The sequence below is a fragment of the Centropristis striata genome, chromosome 14 (genome assembly GCF_030273125.1).
Source record: "Centropristis striata isolate RG_2023a ecotype Rhode Island chromosome 14, C.striata_1.0, whole genome shotgun sequence".
In the NCBI taxonomy this organism is placed as follows: Eukaryota; Metazoa; Chordata; class Actinopteri; order Perciformes; family Serranidae; genus Centropristis; species Centropristis striata.
The window spans coordinates 28,984,025-29,008,649 of record NC_081530.1 but is presented as its reverse complement, the minus strand read 5'-3'; the positions used below and the strand labels follow the sequence as shown (position 1 = coordinate 29,008,649).

At 39.7% G+C, this 24,625-nt stretch overlaps 1 protein-coding gene across 2 annotated transcripts in view; it reads right to left on the bottom strand.

Annotated features, from left to right (window-relative positions):
* ctnnal1 (catenin (cadherin-associated protein), alpha-like 1) overlaps window positions 1–24,625 on the bottom strand; it is a 63,348-nt gene that overhangs the window by 21,388 nt on the left and 17,335 nt on the right. For both annotated transcript variants that reach the window (XM_059349579.1, XM_059349580.1), the window contains exon 2: window positions 4,043–4,232. In XM_059349579.1, the coding sequence (XP_059205562.1) occupies window positions 4,043–4,232 (190 nt within the window). The remainder of the gene's footprint in view (window positions 1–4,042; window positions 4,233–24,625) is intronic.

The following is a 24,625-nucleotide window of genomic DNA, read 5'->3' as shown; positions in this document are numbered from 1 at the left end:
AGCAGGCAAAGAAGAGGAGGAAAGCAGAAAAGAGGCAGAAAATGAAAGGATGGGGGGAGGTTTCTAATAATTTCTTGCCATCTAAGTTAGGTTAGACAACACTACAGCACAATGTTCTTCCACTCTCCACCTCTGGGAGAACATATTGTCCTGGACAGGATGAAACAAAACGGTACTATATTCAGCGCAGTGGTACGACAGCTATGCCTGCCTGACCCAAACACTACTGGCATGCTTTCTGGGTGACGCGAGGCAACTCAGGCCCTCCAATACAATTGGCAAGCATGCTAGAACAAATTCATACATAGGCAAAAATATAAAAATGAAATATTTGCAAATGGTCCAACATTCACTTTTCTCTCTCTCTAACCTGCTCTCCATAGCCCCAAAAAGGGAAGTATACTGAGATATCAGGCTGAAATCCCATCACCAAAATAGACCCTATGAAAAGGAAAATGTTCAGAGTTAAAGGGAGGAGGAGAGCAATCTCTCAGAAAGAGAGAGCTCAGAAAGGAGGGGGGAGGGGATATAGCTAGGTCTCTATCGGGTCATGCAGCTTGGCTGTCTATTCGGTTTGGCCGGTCCTTTAGAAGAAGCAGCACTGACGAACTGATTGCATCCGACAGGCTGCTTTTCAGTGCCAGCTCCGCTAACCAGTTAAAACATCTAGGCCTGGCTCGCAAAGAATGCTGCTCAACCCCCATGACACTTTGCAGGGTGGAAAGCAGAGGGAGCCAACTCGTGTCTCTAAATCCCAGAATATGGATGGTGTAGACTGGAGGATGGACCTTAAATGTGAAACAGAGCTATCCCACTGGTCCCTTATGTCTCATTTCCACTGCATGATTTGGCTCCACTTGATTCACTTTCATTTTCCACTTTGGATAGTATCTCCTCAGTGTAGGTGGAATTCCCACCAGATCGCCATAGCGACACTGTATAAAACTAGAGCGACTGCATCTTTAAGGTGACACTCGCCGAATGCTTTTATCTGAAACCAGAGCAAAGTCTGCACTTTGTCAATTGTATGTCGTAGTGGACGTAGTGTATGGCATAGTTTTGCATGCTACAATTTAAAAAAAATAAAATATGGATCGAGTGAAATTAGTGAAAAAACTGTGGTTGCTATCGGCGGAAGCTTGGCTTTTTAAAGAATGTGGCTTTGTGCAGGATGGCCCTTATTGCAACAGATGGGTGGTCTGCAGTGTTTAAACTAAACCATCTAGTATTGAGTCAGCTCACTTAATCTTAACCAAAGTGATACAAAAAAAAGTACCAGGTACAATCAACAACTTTGCTTATGGAAAACCAAAAAAGAGCAAGTCCAGCTGAGTAGACCTCTATATCTCTGCTTCACTGTAAAAAAATTGTACCTACATGGAAAATCATGTATCAGGTTTTCTGTATGATAAATGTATTATTCATGAGTGAAAACTTGAAAGGTTGATCCTTCATGTGTTGGTACAGAGCTTGCAGGCAGTTAATCTTGCATGACTCAGTGGATGGTAAGGTCTGTCTGTCAGAGGATTGCGATGAAACTTAATAGACCTTCATTTGTCGCTCCGGATCCAGACTTTGGTGATTCCTTAACGTTTCATCTAGAGACACTGTTTGATTTGTCAAAATCTTTCATTTATGACCAAATAACTTCAAAACTACTGACATTGTGTTTGGTGCTAATTAGCAGACATTAGCATGCTAAACTAAGACGGTGACCATGGAAAACCCTATCACTGCTACACTGCAGCATGTAGCATTTCAAAGCACTGCGGTGCTGCAGTACAGCCTCAGTCCTGCTCCTGTATCATTTATATATCATTCATGAGTGAAAAGTTAAAAAAGGCCAATCCTTGATGTGTTGGTGCAGCCCTTAGATGCAATCTTATTGCTTCTTTTTTACAAACTTACTGTCCTGCACCTGTACTCCACTATTTAAACACTCACATATTCCATGTGCGATTACTTTATTTTGATCCAACCATGTTATCTTGAATCATTCTGAGGGAGAAAGAGAAAGTGAGACAGAAGCACGTGAATGTGAGAATGACACAGAGAGACTGAGTGGAAGAGACAGAGACAGAGATCCAACACAGATTGCCTTCACTGACCTGCCTCATTGGATCTCTGCACAGCTCTGATGATGGGTAGCATCTAATTAAACTAGTGCTTTCAGCCTGCCTTTATTTCATTCATTATGGCACACAGGGCTGAAGCCTGCTTGATTAAACCCTCCCTGCGGCTAGGTATTAGAGAAATGTCAATCCTTTGCTAACTAGCCCCCCCTCTCTCCTGTAGACCTAAATCCTCTAAAAGTATTTCTTTTTCATCCCTGAAGATGTCTCCATCATTTCTTTAAAATGGTCAGGGAGACAAAAAGTTTTTTTTTTGTTTTTTTTAATCAGGGAACAGTTGTACAGTATCTGTCAAGAGAAGTGCAAGGAAAACTGTGAAAAAACCTCCCTCAGAGGAAACTGAGAACTAGAATAAATTAGTCGCAGTGGGAACACACACATGCAGACATTTGTGTGCACACACACACTTCACCTCACCTCCAAACACACACACATTCACACGCACATTTTCTCATCAGTCTATTCTCCCCCTCCCACCAAACCCCTCCTTTGTCTGAGTTTTAGCCGTCTTTACAAATCAACGCTGTGTGAGGATTAAACGCTTTGCTACACAAGCCGGTTCCCCCAACATAAACCTATTATCACCGTGTTGTGTCTAAATTCTTATCCAATGTGATATTGTTTCCGGTGTGCTCCACAGAAGGCTAAATGAGGTCCTCGTTTTGCCTGATAAGAACCAAGTTCCCAGATATAAAGAACTGTTTCACCCACCAAGTGGTGACAACTATCCAAACGAAGAAGTGAAAGATCGGTTAGATAGACAGGAAGATAGACGTGTGTCTTCAGTGAATATTTTTAGACAGCATCTTAACGGCAACATGTTACAAGAGAGTGTAGAAACACTGACAGAAACACTTTTTTTGACAAAACCATCACCGCTTCTTTCTTGGGTTCAATAAAAGCTGACAGTCCCGGAAGAATGATCCACACATTCTTGTTCCTTCACACTGGTTGTCACTGTTTCCACCCCTCCTACAACCCCTCTGTACCTCTTTGTCTCTCTCATTTGTTTACTGTTTTGTGCACTGTGTTTGATATATCCATACATCCATCACACAGATTATCTTTTCAGATGTGCAGGGAGGATGAAGCCTCTTGCACATTAAGCAGGAGTCAGACTACACCCTGTACAGGTTGCCAGTCACTCACCTAACCTGCAGGTTTGAAATGGGAAGGAAACTGCAGGAATGTGGACGTGGAGAGAATATTAAACTCCGGCAAAGCCAGCAGATTCAAACTTGGGGAAAAAAGAGAGGTCCTGACCTCAGGAGGAGACATATTTTTTAATTCAACATAGATGCAATCTGTGAGGCAGTGGATATCGGCAAAACTACAACTTCACTCTTGCCAACAGCCTGATGCATAAAGTCTCCAGGAGCCCTCTATCAAAATCCATTATGCAGTGTTTTCCAAGCCAGCACAGACACATTCATTCCCTCACCCTTGGGTGTAGAAGCACTTTTTTCAGCCTTTACTTCCAACCTAATAACAACATTGTCTTTAGAACACTCTGGAGGTCCTTTTGTGTAACACTATCTGACAGCCAGGCTGTCCAGACAAATCGAAACTTGCTCAAATTTGATAACACTTGGAAGCCTGAAGGTGAAGCCTGATGCTTTATAAAACTGTCACTGTTTGTCTTAACTAATAAACACTGAAAGGTATTATTTGCTGACCAGCTATAACACCCTCAATGGCAATGTCTGAACAGCATGAAGCCGAGCTTATAAAAGGAAGATAGAGTATCCAATATGACGAAGCCTTTAGGATGAAGCACCGTCACTTAGTTTTAATCTGGGCCCCAAAAATAAATTACATCTCTTTCTCCTATAAAAGAAAAACACTCGACAATGTGTCGAGTTTAAGGGCAGAAATTCAGTGAAATATCAAGAAGATAATAAGAGTTCTACCTGCTCTGCGTGCCTCGAAGCAGGCTTGACCCATTTCATCTTTGAGCTCTTGGTTCTCTGTGGCGATGGCCTCCCCCACGGCCACGAAGCGGCCCACAGCCACGCTCACGGCCTGGCCCACCCGGTGTATGGCTGCCAGGGTGCGCTCGGACTTCTTTGGCTTGTCCTTATGATTAATCAGAGTGGTGATCTGCAGGAAGGAAAATAGGTGGATGTTATTCATGTGGGACGACACATAGAACCCTGATTCAATCACCAAAGGCCCCACGATACGATATTTAATCCCGATACTCGAGTTACGATATGATATTATTGCGATTTTAAGCATTTTGCAATATGGTGAGTATTGTGATACAATAAATTGCGATTTAACTGTTTAACCCTTTATCAGGCAAAGAACTTTATTTGGTAGGTAGAGTCAGGTAATATTTCGAGAAAAAAGTGGCAAATTGACTAGATTAAAGTGGCAAATCTACAAAAAAAAAAGTCTCAGATTTAAGAGACTAAAAGTGGCAAATCTACGCCAAAAAAGTCGCAGATTCACGAGAAAAAAGTGGGAAAAAAGCAACTTTTTTCTCCCAGATTCACCACTATGTTTTTTTTTTATACATTCTGGCAGTATGTAATATCCTCCAATATTCTCTAGGGTTGAAATTTGGAATTTGCAAGTATTTCAATGAGGGTCCTATTAAGGGTTAAAGTGGTGAATCTGGGAGAAAAAAGTTGCTTTTTCCCCACTTATTTCTCGTAAATCTGCGACTTTTTTCGTGCAGATTTGCCACTTTAAATCTCATAAATCTCCGACTTTTTTTCTTGTAGATTTGCCACTTTAATCTATTAAATTTGCTACTTTTTTCTTGAAATTTTAGCTGAAGTTACCAAATATAGTTATTTGCCTGATAAAGGGTTAACTGCATTTTGTGTCCACAAAATTTTATTCAATCAAGAATTGTTTTGGCAAATATTTTATTGTTGATTTTGTAAGGTGACCTTGAGTGTTCAGAAAGGCGCCCATAAAAAAAATATTATTATTATTATTATTAATATTATTATTATTATTATTAATAAATAAGAAAACTTTCTCAGTCTATCCATCTCACTTCAGTCTTTTTATTTCTCCACAATGAGGGTCAAACCCACAGACTGACCAACAAAGTATTCAGTCAAACTGAAGTTAACTGATATCAAACATGTAAGGATGACAACAACTGCAGCATTTTCTCAAACTTTCCTCAACTTTAAGCTTCGCTGCTCTGAATGTTTGTGAATGAAACATAAAAAAAGGCTAACTTTGCAGCGCTACTTCGACAGCTTCCCAACACGATATGCAAATGATGCACATGGTGCCTGTAGATTCCTTAGATTTCCTAGTTTCATATGATACCAATATATCCAGTATATTCCTAAAAGTAAGCCCGCTACGGCCTCCAAGAAAAAAACAACAATGACTAAAAACATGACAAAATGACATATATAATACTTGGCGGCCACGAATCAATATAATATTGCCAAGCAAAATATTGCGATACTATGCTGTATTGATCCCCACACACACACACACACACACACACACACACACAAACTCTAATACATCAAATTCAGAATTTGATATATTGTGCATTCTGGGATGAGGATTGTACTTCTCGATAACAGCTTCCCAGATAATTCGGTTTAACAAACCATCTGACAGCATCAGGTTACATCATGGAGGCATGCAAGAAAAACAAGCAACACAGGACGAATATATGATATGAAAAGGTCATTTTGCAGATGAAGTATTCTGTTAAGCCTTGCATAGTTATATATAAAATAACTATAAAGTTTATAGTTATTTTCCACTGACCCACAGGAAGAAGATAAATGAAAACACAAGCCGCACGGCTGCACATTACCTATCTAGAATCTCATAACTTCTTGTTTGATAGTGAAAGTATGCCTCGATTGTATCCAAACAACATCTTTGATAAGGGAGCATGTTGAGTCTCCTCACACTCCATTTGCTTATCAGAAGAGAGGAGTTTCCTGCCTGTGCAGCTACAAGTGGAGATAACATTTTGGAAGACGGCATGTGGAGAACCGACTGTGCATGTGAGAGGGAGAGAAAGCATGTCGACAGCAGAAACACGCAGCCGTCACCCTTTACGCTGTATTTCGTACAATCTGACATAAGAGCAGAAACAACGGAGCAGAAGGGACGGGCACACATGTCTTCTGTGACACATACAAGACAGTCGACCAGTGGGTACATGGAAAAACACACACCAAACTCAGGTGGGGCCTCTTAGTGATAATTGGGGATATGCATTATGAATGGGTAGCGCCAATTATCATCAATTATTCATCGATTGCTTTCACTCTCTCCAGCTGTTATCATTGTGCGTGTGAGAGCTTGTATGTGTGTCAAACCATTTGGGTCGGGGGAGTGGTGGGTGGTGATTTTAATTGGTCCGCAGCTGCAGGTGGTCCAAGTGTGGAATCTGTTGCAGTAAAGACTTTGTAGGCTACAGCACACACGCTGGTTCTGCAGAGCTCAGACGGCTGTTTGAACGAGCAGCGTCGTGACACAGGAATGTAACACGCCAGGCTGCCACTTTCTGCTTTCGCAAAATGAACTCCTTTTGTCTGTATATGTTTGACAGTGTATCACACAATTAGCCATGAGATCTTATGGCAAGTTGACAGGATTGTTATAGATCAGTACATGACAGAAAACACCCACATAAACTGTGCCAAAACATGACAATGAGGTTTTTGTATCTGGGTCCTTAGCTTAGATTTATAATCAAGCAAAATTCAATAAGCTAGGGATATTAACTGTCTATCAACTGACTAGTTGATTACTTGATCATTATAGTTGTAAAGGTAGCCCTATGTTATATATGCAACAACCAAAGATGGCCTTTTCTGAATATTCCGATTATTGATTCATTATTATTTTCTCTAACCCAAAAAAAAGCTCAATTAAAGCTAGGATAAGCCTTTTTCTTTGGCATCATTGGGCATTTCAAAATAACCTTTTAGCATATTATAATTCAATTGGTCTGAGGGAAAACTAAACTTTTGCACCCTCCCTTGGCTCTGTCTTAAGATTTTTGGAAATCTCATGACGGAATACTTTCTTGTTAAATCACAGGTCATTTCAGAGAGAGGGTGTTACTATTGGCTTTTCTATAAATGCAAATGAGAATGCATGCACGTAATCATATAAGTAATCTATGTATATAAGGTGTATCAGAATGTATGTATATGTCTTATTTTTTATATTCTTTTGTATTGTTTTTTAAATCTATGTGTCTGTATCTTGAGCTTCTGTGACGATTACATTTTTAAAAAAGTTGCTATTCCTGCATTGGCAACAACTGTCTGTTCTGCAAGGCAACCCAAAAGTAGGAAGACAAACTAATAAAAAAAAGAGATTTGAAAAGAGAAATTAAATGCAATGAAACGTGTCAGAAAATGCCATACCCCTTTAAAATGTCACAAAAATGTGAACATTTTTGTCATTTTTTCTTGAACAGCTTAAAAATGGAATCTATTATCACAACAGTTTCCAATTCATTTTTTTTTCTTTCAACTCGTCATTGAAATAATCATTTTTTCGTCTGTAAAATGTCAGAGAATAATGAAAAAAATCCTATCACAATGACTTCAAATGTCTTATTTGTCTCCATTCATGCAAATTTGTGATTGCCAATGGCACAAAACAAAAGGAGGACTATAAACCTGCTACAAATGCCTCCTGAATCTAAATGCCACAATGCTAAATTAGCCTGAGTCAGCAAACCTCTGGAGTTGCTGCCCTGTGAGACATGACCCACATTAAAACGCTACATCACACATCATCCACAGTGACACTTTCATCCTGCAGTGCCAACTTTCAAAGTTCTTTAAACTGATGTTGATGCTTACTGCTGCTTACACTAAGTTGTTTCTCTGCTCATTAGCACTGTGCGCAGCGAATAAGGTTCTTGATGAGAAATACCTTGACAGCTGGATAAGGAGAAAATGTGATTTTCCAACTTCAAACTGCAGAGAAAATGAAATTAACTGGGAATGTTTTTGAAAAAGATTGCTACCTGGTTTGCATAAATTCTGTATAACAAAAAAATGCACGGCTTAAAGTCCTTGAATGATAAAAGTCCCATCACTCCACTGTATTGACGCTCCAATGGTGGTTCGGTTTAATCACAAAAAACACATTCACTCTGACAATGGCACTTGCCAAGGATTTCTACTGTTACTGTCTATAAAATGACATAAAAGATGATACATGTCTAGTGTTTATGTTATATAAATCATGAAAAAAAGACTGACAGATAGAAAGAAGAAGTTGAAATTCAAGGTAGAAAGAAAAATATTTTTAAAAATTAAAGATGAGATAAAGAGAGCACGAAAGACAGCTGCTGCTATTGCTTCTCCATACTGCCTCTTTTTTAGCACCCATCTCACTGTCATCATGTTTTTCTAATACATTACAAGAAGTTGGAACTAAAGCTCTACATTCTCTGAAAGATCATTGTTCTGGAGCAAAATCCTGCCCCTTAATGTGCTCACAAAGCACTTATTTTGGTCTGTCGCTTTATGTATCGCCTGTCTTCTTTATCTCAGTATTAGAGCTTCCCTTCCGGCGAGCCCACTGTATTTCACTGACTCATCCACACACAGTAGGAAACTCTGGAGAAAACACCAACGCCGGCTGGACATGATGGAGCCTAAAAGGAGGAATTAGGGCACAGTGACACATGATTCAGACCAACGTCATAAAAAAAGACTGTTGTTCAACGTCGAGTGGCATTTATGTTATACAAGCGACCTGACAAGCATTTCTGTGACATAAAGCTCCTGAAGCATCTGGAAGGACTGGAAGTGTGCATGCATGGTTTTCTTATGTCTGCATGTGTAATTGCAGGGAAAGGCCTGATTGTTTTCCCAGCTGACTTTTACAAACAAATGGTGACAATCATGAACACTCAGGCTGGCACTGATCCAGAAAACAGTGTTTTAGGAGAGCATGAGAGAACAACTTAAGTATGTGCATGTGTGAAGGTACACAAACAGCAGGCCTCACAGACAGTCCGTGCAAAAAGAGCTGCTTCTCCACTGCAGCAGATGAGCAGGGGGTGAACTTAGTTTAACAAGTTTAACACATTGTGTCTGTGAAAGACAAACAGAGTGGAAAAAAGAAGTCAGCGTCAATTACAAAGAGAGGCAGGGAGAGGGAGCACAGAACAAGCTCTGCCTGGGATTTCCTCCATTAGAGATTACTAGGTGGGTACATTTACTGGGCTGTGCAAACAGGAACAGCGCAGGGTGGGGAGAACATAATATTGATACAGTGCCATCGCAGCAAAGAGACCATTGTGTTTGTGTGTGTTTCAGAGGAACTTGTGTCACTTTCGTTTTGCAGTGACGGAGAAAAGTGCACATTCATTCCAAGATTACATAAAAGGCATGTGTCATGCTGATTTTAAGGCTCCTATTTGTAATTTGGGGGTTTATGAGAACATGTTTAATGTTAAAAAAAACAGATTTTTCTCATTCTGTCTGTCTGAATAAAGCTCTTTTCACTCTGTCTGAAAGACTCAGTTTTAGCACCTGTCTCAAGAAAAAGCCCAGTCTGCTGATTGGTCAGTGTTTCATTGTGATATTGATAACAGTAGAGTATTGGGGCTCCACTCAATGCTCAGAGACCTGCTCAATCATTGAAGCTGCCTTCAGGCCAAAGGTTAGAACTTTATTGTACACTTCACCACAGTCTATTAATTTAAAATATCTCCTCTCAGTTCACTCATCTCTCTGTTTCTCACACACACACACACACACTCACACACACACACCCTATACCATGCTGCTGTGCTCTGCTGCACTCCAGTAACGTCTGAATGCCAATGAGCACAACCAACCAAGCAGCATCCGGCCTAAAGCCTCCATAACCCCACAGAGGATTTACACGCTATGAAATCCGTGACATAAGCACAAATGTTGCTTTAGATGCAGAGTCAGACTTCTGGCAGATTTGTTTATTGAAAGGGATAACTGGTTTGGTCCCCGGTGCTGTATCGGCTTGGACTCAGAGGGGCTCTCTGTAAAAGGAAAAATGACTTTATCTTCTATCTAATTTAATAAATGTGGGGGTGAACTTGGAATGTACATTCTGGTATATTCATGAGCCCATTTGAAGAATTTATCAAAGTCCTTGACGTCCCTGATTTGGGGGAAATTTCACATCAGGATTAAAATGAAGTGTTCTCACTGCTCACACACTGTTCTGTGCACACTTTCTTATAAAGACTTTCTTTCTCACTCTCACATTAACACAGCAGAGCCTGTCCTTCCCCTTCTTTTAACTTTCTCCCCTGGTACACAACCAGTCAATTTCAAACCCTCCTCCTCTCATCTCTTTGTTGTCCATAATTAGGAGGACAATTACAAGGCTATAAAAACGACATCAACAGCTTACTCTGAGCAACACAATACACCAAACGGAGCACACCCATTGGTTAGCGGGAAATTTAGACTCACACCTCAAGGACACAGTGACCGGCTATAAATCAGAGGGTAACAAAAGCTGGAAACATTTGTAGCTGCCTCCCATGGCTACTGATTGAGTTTCACTGAATGGCTATGCTGGGAGAAAGTTTGGTGTTATCCGAGTCATTCCTTCTCTCTGCCTGGCCTCGTCTCCAATTCTTCACATTCTTAGATAATGCACTTGTATGGATGTGTAGATAAATGGGTGTGTTTCTGGAAGAAAAATCCAGCTTTCTCAAAACAGATCAATTCAAAGCCTGTATCCCAATGGCAAATTTGCGTCATTCTTTTATTTAACAACTTCGAGAACTCCTTCCCAAACAAAAGGCAGCAAGATAAAAGTAAGTGTGAACAAGCTCATCCTGAAGCCTTGAAGCTGCTTTTATTAAACACACATTGTAGCCATTCATCACAATAATTGCTTGCTTGGCAAGTGTTATATCGGCCTGCTTATTTGTCTGAATTATGGCTCTGACTCCTTTAAGCTTTACTTGGGTTGCTGATGAAAGCAGCAACTCAAAAAGAACTTTTTTTCCCCAAAGAGATTGAATGTAAAGTTAAGATTAAAAACAGAATCTTAGAAAAATCATTCAGCCTTCAGCAGTCAAGCTCAGTAGGATTTTCCTTGATGACAATGTGGGGGTGTAAATCAAAGAAGAAACATTATCCATCCATCTGTAATGACACCACAGTTCTTTTTCATTTTTGTCTACTTATACGTATATTATAAAAAGTGAGACTTCCATGTCTTAAAAAGCAGGTCTAGGTGATCTATAAAAACTGTGAGAGCATCAAAATTCAGGGAGTAATGCACACAGCCTATTTCCAGGAATTGTAACAATTATTCCCCAGCTGCAATGATGGTGCAGAGACAAAAAGATCACAAATGCGGAAGACCCACAAACACACCAATCAGATAGACTGGGCTTGTTCAGAAGTGGGGGTGTATGAAAATTTAGCTACATTTGAATATCACGATAATATGAACTATATCAATCCTCAAAAACAAGTTGTATTAGGACGCTCTCACGCATAAAGTCTTGTGGACACGGTATGATTCAGTGATAAAGTTGCAACATTGTTGTTTTTCATTTGTCTCACTGCTGACACTGTCCTTCGTCTACTGGACAGAATATGTGAGGGAAAGCTGACACTTTTTCGAAGGAAGTTGCAGACTTTAATGTATTGTAAGTATAGTCAACTTTTTTCACTTTTATATGACATTGATCCGCAGTGCGATTGAATTCATTCGCCACCATTCTGACGCTAAATAATTTGAAGATTTAGTCATTATTGCTTGTAGCTGCAAGCAACTGTGTTATGTGGTCGTCTGACCATATTTGGATAAGGACCTTTACTTCATCATTAGATCACGTCAGTTCATGAGACATTGTTCAAGTTCAGCCCAGAATGCGATGTGTTTTGTTTCACTTCCTTCCTTTGGTTCGGACTGTGTTCTCACCTTAGCGGACCAGAGTTCAGGTCTTTGGTCCATAACAGAGTTGAATTGAGCATTCACACCAGCAAAAACCAAACAGACTATCTGTCAAAAGGCACCAGTGTTCGTTTCAAGCGGACCAAACAACTCAGGTGTGAATGCAAGCCTTAGTTAACATTAAAAAAAATAATTTAAAAAAGTAGTGCTATGGTGTTTCATGTTACAGGGACTGATTCTTGCCAATAAACAGCCCTAATCAGAAAAGGGGCTTAAAGGGACAGGTGCTACAACAGAGAATGAATAAAGTATTGGTATGAAAATAATGTTTTTTGAACATTGGAGCATATAGACATGTTCAAATGAAAACCCAAAATACAAGTATGAACCTGAAAATGAGCAGTAGAATAGAATAGAATAGAATGCCTTTATTGTCACTATACACATGTACAATGAGATTTAAGAGCTGACTCCAGAAAGCAGTGCGACAATAAATAAAATACATAAAAGATATACAATATAAACATAAACATACACCTACTTAGGCAAGTAAATGTAAAGAAAAAAAAAGATATAATGTAAAACATAGGCAAGAAAGGGAGGTAAGGTGCACAGTCTTCAATTCAATTTGCCATGATGCTATTTAGTGTTCATAAATATATTGCACATTGAAGGACAATTTATTGAACAAATTATTGCACATTGCCGAAGAAATATTGCACAGTATGGAAAGTCAGTGAATATGAGAGTTCATGGTTGTGTCCATGTAAGTGCAGATATAGGAATTGACTTTATTTCAGCACTGCTGTTTGTACAGTATGTGTGCTTGAATAACCATAATGTGTATGGGCAGGAAATAACTGGACAGGAGCTCGTGTGAAGAGGAGAAGAAAAACTAAAGGAGAGGTTTAACGATTTGGTCGTGTTTATTTCTGATTTATGAAACCGTCTGCATTGTTTTGTTTGAGTGAGTTTCTGTGTTTGTCCTTGTTAATGTGAAAAAGAATCCTCTGAACTTTGGTAGCCTCCTGTTTCTGTACACCTCAGATCGTTGCTCTCATTATACAAACTCTACAGCGTATGGATCACTTTGTTAAAGTAAACAGGAAAAAGAATACTTCCAGCAGCTCTCATTTCAGCCCATTACAGCACAAAGGGATCATTGTTGCAGGCACCTAAAAGGACGAGGACAAGGTTTGTCTTAACCGTGTGGATTGCTTCTGGAGGTTTCCACACATTTTGTTTTTGTCTTCCACAGAATCTGCTCTTGAAAAAGCTGCTTTTTATTGATGCAAGGAGAGACGTGGCTGACTGCTCGCTGGGGACGGCAAGAGGGGAAAAAAACATAAGAGGAAAGGGATGAAAGTCGCACTGAACATGTACTTTAATGGGTGAGCAAATTCCTTCCAAATTAGCCGAAGGCAGAAGGGAGTTCTATGGAGCGCTGGTCCACAGCCAGAACAGAGAAGCAATACGAGGAGATGAAAAGAGAGACAAGGGAGCGAGGAGGCGTGGATGCAGATAGATTGAGAGAGGTGAGGGGAGTGAGAGAATAAAGAGCAGATCACATGTCACATCCACATCACACTCTACCCTGACTTGCTCCTTCCTCACTGTGTACCTAACGCCACTCTTCTATCTTTTGAAATTCCCTCCCTGGTGACTTCAGCAGGCTTTCTTCCACCTCTTCTCCAGCAGTCTTCTGTGTGCAGTGCTGTAAACGATTCAAGTCTGTCAAGTCCCTAGAGCCCGGCTGCTGCAGTACAGTACAGTGCGATACCCTACAGTAGCAGCTTGTGATGTTTAAGCTGCATCCTTTGGGGTATATTGTAAAAACATGTGCACAGAACAGCAGAAATAGAGCTGCTGCACCATCCAATTCTTACAGTGCAAAAACATATTCATTAGAAACATAAGCCCTTTCATTCCGCTGATGAAATGACACCATGCACACAGAAACAACAATTACAAATTGGTCTGAACTAATATGAGCAGTTTCCTGGAGACAAAGTACACCAGTTAATCATTACTGGAAAGCAAAACATACCAGGCTAGTGGCCAATTTATACCCATATTTTGCAACAATGGGTCATGCCCTCTTCTAACAAATGTAAGTTGCTCTCTATTCTATGCTTTCAGCTGCCTACTGACACAATGGGGAAAAGTTACAGAGTCAGCTAATGGGAGCAGAAAGCAAGTTTTCTCGTGCACCTTGTTAAACTAGAACCACAAGGCAGCAGTTCAATTTAGCATAAAAGCCGAGCTGAACCACATCCATATGTGGTCCTGACTGGTCATGCATTCTTTGGGAATTAGATTGCATATGCAGGGCCATTCTTCATTTGGTACTCCTCATGGACACACACACACACACACACACACCTGCAGAGACGTTTACACACCACCACTCTGTCTGATGGGCCACCCTGAGGAGTGAGAGTAAATTTAATCTTTATACGGTTTCTGAAAAAACCTACAGGAATTGACACCGTGCCAATATCAACTCTGCATTTAGAAAAATTAACAGAAAGAAGCATAAACACAAAATCTAGCTGCTAAAGGAAGTAAAGAACCCAAAGAACAAAACTGAGACGATTTGGCTTTTGGTGATGTAACATGTGACACATTCAAGTGCAGTCTCTTTGTGGATATTTTGCATCTCTTCATGGTCTGTATGCATTTCTTTGTGGTAATTGTACGTCTTTTCTTGTTGTTCTGTGTCTCTTTGTAGTATTTTTGTTGCTCTTTGTGTCTCTCGGTAGTCTTTCTGTGTCTATTTGTGATATTTTGCATCTGTTTCTTTTATGGACATTTGCAGGTCTTTCGTAGACCTGTCCTGTTCCTGTTCAATAATCCATCCATGTTCACACACCTAGTAAGGCTATCTTGATGCACAACAGTAAATACATTCTAATTAGCTAGTGAGTGCATGGTGGAGGAAGGTAGAGACAAATAAGGAATATTAAGTGAAAATGAACGTATGTCTTATCAGCTATGCTTATTGTTGTAATAAACCTGTGAAGGTCACACAGAAAGTTTCCACATTATGCTCCAATAAAACTACAGACCTCAGATCAGTCTTATCCAGGAGCTTCATTTAGGCTCCCTAAACCAGCAGCATATAGGCCTAACAATCCAAGGCTGCATCCAACTAGTGAAAGCTACTTTCCCTCTCATGCACACACCTATCAGGCTGGAGCACCTTTACAGAGATAAAACTAGAGAGTGCAGTGATTTGGCAGTAGTAGCTGCAGCCCTTTAGGATGATTGAACACAGATGGTTTTACCCAGCAAGAAAGATAATTCCAGAGAAAAGATAGTCAAAACGCTGCGTGCCTACACAACCACAAGATGACTGGGATAATACCAGCTGATTGCCGAAGAGAGGCAGGGGGGAGGGGTGGGGAGGGCAAAGCACGCTGGGAGGTGATGGATGTGGGAACGAGCACAGAGGCCAAAAGAGAGCCAAGCAGACAGAAATGTAGTATAACCAACAAACAGATTAGCATTCCTGTGTATTTATGCCCCAGAGGCAGTCATCTGTGTGTGTGTGCTCATGTCTCTTTCAGACTGGAAGATTTTCATTAGGATATTATTGACCTTCAGTTGCATCAGAACGCTGCTTTTCTATTTCAGATTTCTCTTTAATTATCACAGCATTAGTTTGATATCAATAATTAATTATATTATTAATATTGGAATTCCGTTCAAGAGGTGGACAAAACCATGCCACCAAATAAATGTTTGCACTGTGAAAACAGGCACTTTTTTGCTAATAGGCCAGAGATGTATGAATTTATAAAGTGATAATACGTTGATGTTTACAACTTGTTTCTGCTGAACCCAGGAGGGGAAAAATAAGTTATTAATGATGCTTTAAAAACTTACTTACAATACAATTATGTGCACTCAATAAATTATGATATTGAATTTATGCCCATGGTATTGAATTATTCACATTTTCTACTGCAAGAGGAGGATTTTTTCTAGTTAGTCAAGATTTGTTTCTTGACGCCTCCGGTCATTTTAAATATAGCATTACCCTTAGCTAGGAACTCTTCCTATGTGTTTTTAGCATTAATAGTTGTTAAGTGGAATTATTATCTCTATTTTTTTTTTATTTTTTATTGGTGAAATGACGTAACAAACAAGGTGACATGAGAGACAAATACACTACACCATGTAGAGACAGCAGACATACAGCGCAAACAACAACAAAGAAAAACATAAATGATAAACGATTTGCACAGAGGCATCACAGGTGTATGTGTGTGTGCGTGTGTATGTGGATGAGGGGCAGATGCTACGACATATATAGAAATATATATAACATGGCTCACTTATATGTATGTAACACAATGAAAATAAATAGGCAAACGAAGCAAGAAGCGCTAACGCGAGGAGAGAGGGAAGAGGAAAGAAAGAGAGAAAACAAATAAACAAGAATAAATAAAATAACTAATTAAATACATAAAATTAAAATAATAATATTAAAAATAATAATAATAATTATTATATATATACACACACATACAGTACAGGCCAAAAGTTTGGACACACCTTCTCATTCAATGCGTTTCCTTTATTTTCATGACTATTGACATTGTAAATTCATCAAAACTATTAATGAACACATGTGGAATTATGTACTTAACAAAAAAGTGTGAAATAACTGAAAACATGTCTTATATTCTAGTAAGCAAAGGGTGGTTACTTTGAGGAATCTAAAATACAAGACATGTTTTCAGTTATTTCACACTTTTTTTGTTAAGTACATAATTCCATATGTGTTCATTCATAGTTTTGATGCCTTCAGTGAGAATCTACAATGTAAATAGTCATGAAAATAAAGAAAAACGCATTGAATGAGAAGGTGTGTCCAAACTTTTGGCCTGTACTGTACATACGTACATAAAAAAATAAAAATAAACAACATATAATAGAATATATAACATAATAACATAGGGGGAGGATGGAGTTATTATCTCTAGTTAGATTTATTTTTCTCTCCAGTGTCTTGTTTTCACATTCTAAGATGCTCACAGCTGACAGTAAACATGGTGGGCGAGAGAGCAGGCGACATGTGACAAAGGTCACATCAGGAGACGAACGCATGACATGAACCTTAGCCCACTCACTCATGTAGGCCAGCAGACATGCAGCCAACGAGACAGAGCGGCAAGCAGACACTGATGCAGATCGACACAGAAGTGGGTGTACTGAAGCTCGCAGATACAGAGACAAAATCTGACGGACGGGAAAGACAACCTGAACAGCATATGGGCTGTTGAGTGAGTTTGTATATTTATCAGATTGTAGCCCATTGGAGTTGTATGAGAGAAGAAGGGTAGTGTTTGGCCTTCAAGCTTTGGCTCAGCAATCAGAGCTGGCATTTGAATACGTAGACAGGCAGATTGAATCGGCAGCAAACATCAGGGAGAAAGGTTATCACTGATGAATAACAACTAGCTGCGTCCCAGCGTGTGTTACCAACTACTCAAGAAGGACAATGACCAATAATAGAGCATCATCTCGCTTTAGTGAGTCTGAATGACACATAGCGGGTCTGTTATGGATGCACTGGTGAGGCTTTTTATTCAAGAGCTGAAACACATTACAGTGAATAGTCAATCCAAACACAATGATTACTTGTGGACCAGTTTTATACTAATGCCTAGACATGTAACAATACATCAGTAAATCGATGCATTGATTCAATAATCAATAAAATAGTATCATCAACGCAAAGATGTGCATTTATTTTGTACTTAATTAATTTTTTTATTAATTTTTAATTTTTAATAATTTCTTTATAGCAAGAACTATCGGCTAGATTGTTTTAATGTCGGGAAGAGTATAGCAATAAAACTGCCAAATCATATTTCAGTTGCTTTTTATGAGTTGACATTAATCTAAATGTGTTTAATGGACATCTGATATTGTCTCATGTCAAGCAAGGGCCCCTAAATTGAATCAAATCAATATTGTGACATGGCAGACTAAGTGATTATCAGCCAACATTGTATTGTTGTCCAAAGAATCAATATAATATTATATTGTGAAGAATCTAGTGCCAATACCATAATTTTTATAACAATTCTTAAGAAATATGAAGGTTTTTCTTCACAAAAACCCTTTAATTATTCAACAAAAGCAGCCAATCGCCAAGGTTGAAGATTGTCTAAACACAAGCCGCTGCAAAAGAACATTTTCCAACAAAAAATAGTCTAAATCTGAATTTTAAAAAATGTAAATCAGGATTTATCTGATCAAAGAACATGTAAATGAGATTCTAAATCTGTCCAGATATTCAATGCCAACTTTTAGTGCTTTGCGGTTCCTGATACTTTGTGCTACAAGCATATTTCTGTCAGCACTAAATGAGTATCTAATCCTAGTGTCAGTGCATGCCACTCACATAAAACTAACTGCACGTTACAACCGGTGGAAAAACCACAAATATTGATGTGTTTTCTTCCTCTCCATGGAAAACTATTCTTACTTTTTCTAAGGACTCAAGGACTAAGGCGCATGATGAAATATGCTTTCATTCTCACTGTGAACAATCACATGCTTCCAGTTGAGTGGTGCACAGAAAGAGGCAACTTATAGGCATTGCTCTCTAACTCGCATGTCAACGGACACAGCATTGTGCTGGGTTTTGTTCCAAAACAAATCAAGCCAAGCCAGTACTGTGAGGCAATGCACTATGTACAGTGCAATTTCACAAGGCTACATTCCACTGTCTACATTATTTAGCAAATAAAACAGATTGTGTGGACATGTAAAAATGTTGTAATGGAATCTCTGTCTAGCTAATCTTGTAGAGGCATGCTCTGTGTGTGTTGCATGTGAGATTTGACCCTGACACAGGAAAGGATGTTACATGTGACGCTGGTTAAAACTTGCTCCTCTGACCACTGTGGTATGCCAAGTCTGCATCGCATAGCTCTAGAGTGGAGAAACGACAGCCACTGAGACACCAACACACACACACACACACACACACACACCCAGCTTGCATTCAACAGAGCACAATACCTCTTTTCATTCCTTCTTGCTCACGTAATTCTCTGGATAGTAAGTGGGAGGGAGGGAGAGAGAGACGGAGACAGACAAAGAGAAAGTCAGGGAGGGGGGTCAGCCAAGGAGAGGAGAGATGTGCCCTGAACACAACGTGACTGCCGGGTCAAACTCCCTCTGGCTGTCTCCACCGTTTCACCTGCCCCTTCTCCGGTGTACCTGGGGATCCTTCGGGGGTCAGCATCAGATACAGAGCAGCCCCGAGGCGGCGGCTCACCTGGGCCTTGAGACCTACATGCACCATGCTTTTTATACTGTGACTTCTCTGTGCGCTAACTATTTGCTTTACTGAAGAAACTGACTGACTGACTGACTGACTGCTACATGTTTAATATCATTTATTTTCTTTGGCAGGCAGGACTACAGCTGGGCATATATTTTTGATCCTGGTGTAAACACAATACCCAAACAAGATTTTCTCAGTGCCCTGTTTTCAAGAAAATAAGCATCTTTCCTGTATCTTGGCTGGGGTTGCAATGGGTAAGAACATTTCCGGAAAATTTCCAAGGGAAGTTAAAAAGCAATAGGTATTAAGGTATGTTTTCCTTGAAATTATGCCCATTTCATTAAATAGTAACCACGCACTGCATTCAGTTGCTCTTCTTTAACCCCTGTACAAATCATCTGCCAGAGTACAATTAAATAAGAGTAGAATTTTAACCCCATGCATGCTAAATCATTCATAAAATGCTTTCATGTAAGTTTTAATTATATTACTGGCGTTAATGATAATAGTATATTCATTTAATTAAATATATGTAACTTGACTGAGCATAATAAAGGAGTTTTATCTCTTTCCATTGACTCTCTATTGTAAAACATTGCTTTCATAAATGATTAACTTTAACACACTGTCGGCTCACCACATGGCTTATTTCATACTATATATATTTGACAAATGAACTGATTTATATGGCAAATTAATGGATTATGTCTGTTTATGATATGGTAAAAGTTTGTTTCTATTTGCATATGACACTGTAAATGCAGCCTAAATAAATAATTTTAGTTATTTCCTATAAATTCCTGTTGATTTATTGATCCATGGATAGTTTCACCTTGAATATTCATGGGATTCTGCAGCCCTAAACCTGGCTGTAGCTTCATATATTGTACACACATGGGAGTAGTATCGATCCTGGCACATAACGCTAAACAAGAAAGCAAATAAGAGTATTTCCAAATATATTGCACTATGCATTTAACATAAGCAACAAAACAAAACAACAAAAATGTAAACCGTGCAAAATAGGAAGTCAAAATCTATAATTAGCAATGAAGAAAAATAGCCAATTAAAGAAAAAGTGAAAAGACTGAAGAGAAAAATCTGACAAGGCTTTTGATGCCAACATTCAATATTTAGGCAATTTTCAATTACTCAACACACGAGGGCTGGAACAGCACTGAGGTGTTAAACCCAGCTCTATCTTCCCATTGTTCTAAATAACAATCCTACTACAGAACTGAGATTTAGGCTGCTTTCACTGTGCATTTTCATGGTCAAAGGCATAACATGATTTGCCAACTAAACTGTCGCATCTGTTCTCTTTGCAGTTAAATCTCTGCAGGTGACCGTGACTTTCCCATTAAAGCTGAGCTGACATCTAACCCCTGAGTAGTCAACTGAAATGTTTGCTCCGGGCTCCTCGTATGACTCACAACGCAGCAACGTGTCAAACACTATAGTCTTTCTCTCCTCTTCCAGCTTTTGTCGCACCACAGCACAACAGCAAGTGCTGCTGCAGTGTGCATCATCATCTTTTTTTTTTTTTTTTTTAAGAAATTCAAGCTTGGTCAGATTAGCTGACTCACCAAGTAGCCCCTTGAATATAATGAAAAATGCAGATATGTTTTACTGAACAAAGCACTTCAACCAATTTAACAATGAGTATATCAGTCAAAATATTTCACATGCTGACAATGCAGACCTGCTGTAACCTTTCTTTTGGTTCGGCTGAAACAATGTCAAAAGTAGATTTCTTTGACTGGAATGTGAATCAGAAAATGCAGCAGCAAGTCCAATTGTAGTTGTGTTACTTAAACATATTTTGAATCTGTTTCAGTGCTTCTTCTGTAACTGTTGTGATTGTGAAGCGCAATTGGCTCCATATTACAGCAATCTGACAGTCAATCGGCTCGGCCTGCCCACGTGTATGCAGAGAAGCCAAGGCAGAAACAGAATAAATTGTAAGGTTGGCACGCAGAAGACAAACCCAATAAACTCTGCTCATATTTTCCCAGGGACCATGCTCTGTCAAATAAATGACAAATATAATCCCACTTATTGCCTGGTATTACGGCTTGGCATCGATCCTTGGTGCTCTGCCACGGTTCAAGTGTTCATAGCCTCTCTGAAACCTCTCTGAGACGGATTTCCAAATAGAGGGACGGAAACATGGCGCGGGACTTTAGGATTACATATTTGTGATTGTTTCACATGAAGAGAAGTATTCATCTCAGGGGATTGGCAGCAGGCTGGTTTACCATTTGTGTGCCATAGCGGGGGTAGTGTTTCCACTCAGGAAGTAGAATCTAAAAGGAAAGCCGAACAGGCTGTGTGCTACCTGGTACTCCATCATGGCTGTCTAAAAATAATGGGAAATCTATCAAGTCTTGAGTGGGTCCACTGAGAGCGGAGAGCTCTCCCGAGTCACTCTGACCTGAGCTAGTCGTAGTTTACTCTGTGACAAGTTATGACAAGCAAAATCAAATCTCTCTTTATAAAAACAGCCATACTTTTATCAGCCATAAAAGAAATCATTCAAATAAATCTCCTTTTACACTTTTACTTCAATGCTCGGTTCCCATGTGCATGAAAGCTGTACTTGATATTTGAGCGGATGTATTACTCATTGAAGTAAAACACGTATTATGGGACCCCAATGACCTGGTTTGTTCATGCACTCCCTGACAGTAACACATAATGTCTCTTGAAAGCAGAGCATTGCTACAGTGTAATCAGTCAGGCTGATATGAGGAGCAGGAAGCCTAGAGGAACCAGCAGCAGCTGATAAGAGAGAATGATAAACCTGGGAGAAAAACAGAGGGACAGCTGTGATGGAGAGATAGACGGGAGAGTGGCAGAGGGCATACAGTAAATAAGGGAAGAGGGTGGACAGCTAAAGGCTGGAAAAACAGAAGGTATGGCAGAGAGGAGATACAGAGGAAACAAAGCAAATTAATCTTTACCAACTCACTCTACTGTATCCGAGAACTTTCTTTCAGTTAAGAGTGACACTGGGGATAGACGAGATGAGACAGTGTGACCTCTGATTCAATGGTCCTTGCTGGGGGGCAGACAAACAACAAGGCTGCCGATCAATTTTTGCTCTGTTAACCACGATCCAAGGTTAACTAAGATGGGAAGGGGAGCAGTGGGAATCGATCTCCACTGTTTGCAGAGCATCAGACCATGACACAAACTACTGTTGTGGTTCACCAACCCCGTTTCACTTTAAACCCTTTTACAGTTGCTCTGAATGAGAAAATCAGATTAAAATTGATTTAATAACAATATTGAATTAAACAGCGCACCAAGCAGCGCTTTATGAGCATGATTGACAAGCTGCGCCTCATCAAAAGACCATGACTATTACTTGTGTTTCTCCACTGCTGTTCATATTTAGCTATTAGATGTTCTCTGTCTATATATAAAAAGCACTGCATCAACTACCATTAATCAGAAAATTGAAAGTTATAGATATACATTTTTGGCGAATACACGTATTATGCCACTCACTCAGTGGCTGGGAGCGGGATTATCGTGACCAACAAGACCAACTACTACATGTATCATCCATTTGATTTGTTTAACTGCAATGTGACTGATAAGGGTTAGCGTTAGCAGGCTAGCGTTAGCTTACAACAAATTCTGGCCTTAACAGTAATCGCTGTTGTGAAGGAAATTTGGTGTCTCCTGCATGGTGGGACATGAAGTAGGCGGCGACCTACTTGGTATTCAAGACACAAAGCCTTCTGGGAACTCAGTTTTGAACTCAACTCTTCTAACACCATGACTGAGGGGAACGTGTTGACCAGTGGGCTCTGTCCTGATGTGATGTATAGGGCAGGAAGATAGGGCCACATTGAGGCTTACTGAAGAATCACTGCTGGGAACTACAACAGATATAAGTCGAGCGGTGTACGGGACTCTGTTGTACTGTAAAAGAGCCATTCCAGATTGTGCGGTGTATGGAATATGAATGTGCTAATAAAACTTGCTGAACAGAGTATTGAGTGCTTTGTGTTTGGCCAGCTCACCCACTAACTTAGTGCAATTTGTCAAAATTGCCACGACACTGTTCAAAACATTCAAGACGAGCAGAACTAAAGTGTTGTACCAGTCGTCTTTCGATGCTAATGTATGTTCGCAAAGCCAGGAGCCACATTTGTAAAGGGACAATGTAGTCCATCATTGTTGTTATCATAGTCATGGAGATGTTTCCAGATGTTTACAGTGATGTAATGAAGTGTCTCTCTAGCCTGTGGAAAAGCAAACAGGTCCTGAGAAGGTTCGTGAGTTGAACCAACTGTGAAGCAGCACCAGCACCAGCCCAGCAACTAGGTTTGTGTTGGTGGAAAAAGGGATGTAATCTGACCCACAGGAGCATTTCCTTAATTAGCACCCCTACCGCTGGCAGGAGATCAACACATTGTTATATTTAAACATGACAGTTGCAGTTTTAAACCTGTTGTGAATGGTTGCAGGCTGTTTTTTAGGCAACAAAACTAGGGTAGGTTTAGGAAAAGATCATTGTTTGGGTTTGTAACATAACTCGACTTCCATATGCAAGATTGTGACATAATTACACATGTGATGCAGAATGTTACATTAGTTAAAATATCTTGACTTTCGGTTTTCACAGGGGACGTGAACATTTCCTGGGTCAAAGTCTAGTGTTCTTGCTGCAGCTTTATACAGTATCTACAGAGTGACATCGATCATCCCCTGCAACTATCAGGAAAAAAGCAAATAAGCATATATACCAAAAAGTCAGATAGCCTCTTCAGTGGAACGGATGTAATCTCATTGTGAATGATGATCGAAACATGAATATGTGATGTTATCTTGTTACATCTCTACAGCAGGGAAGTGAAATTGTCCTTCCTTACATGACGCAGTAGAGTTTATACCACCAAAGCCTGAGAAGTGAATTGTTTTTTATCTCACAAGCAAAGTCTTAAGACATAATCTGTACAATAACACTCAAAAGCTCTCATTCTAGCAAGATTATATGAGAGTCTGTAGTTGAAGATAATCATTTCAGCACTTGTTTTCAACAAAACACAATACAGGGAGGTTCTGCTGTCAAATAAATAATAAATCAATAAATCAAACATCAAAGTGTTCCTCAGCGTAACATTAGTGTAGCAATAGCCTATATGCTGGAGATAAGCTTAACTTTTTCCTAGCAGTGTGTGGGTGATGATTATAGTGATGCACCTGGAATGTGGGCATCTGCATCTGAATAGCACTGACAACATCTCACTTTAAGGGTTTGACAAATATTTCAGAAGCGGGAAATGAACAAAAC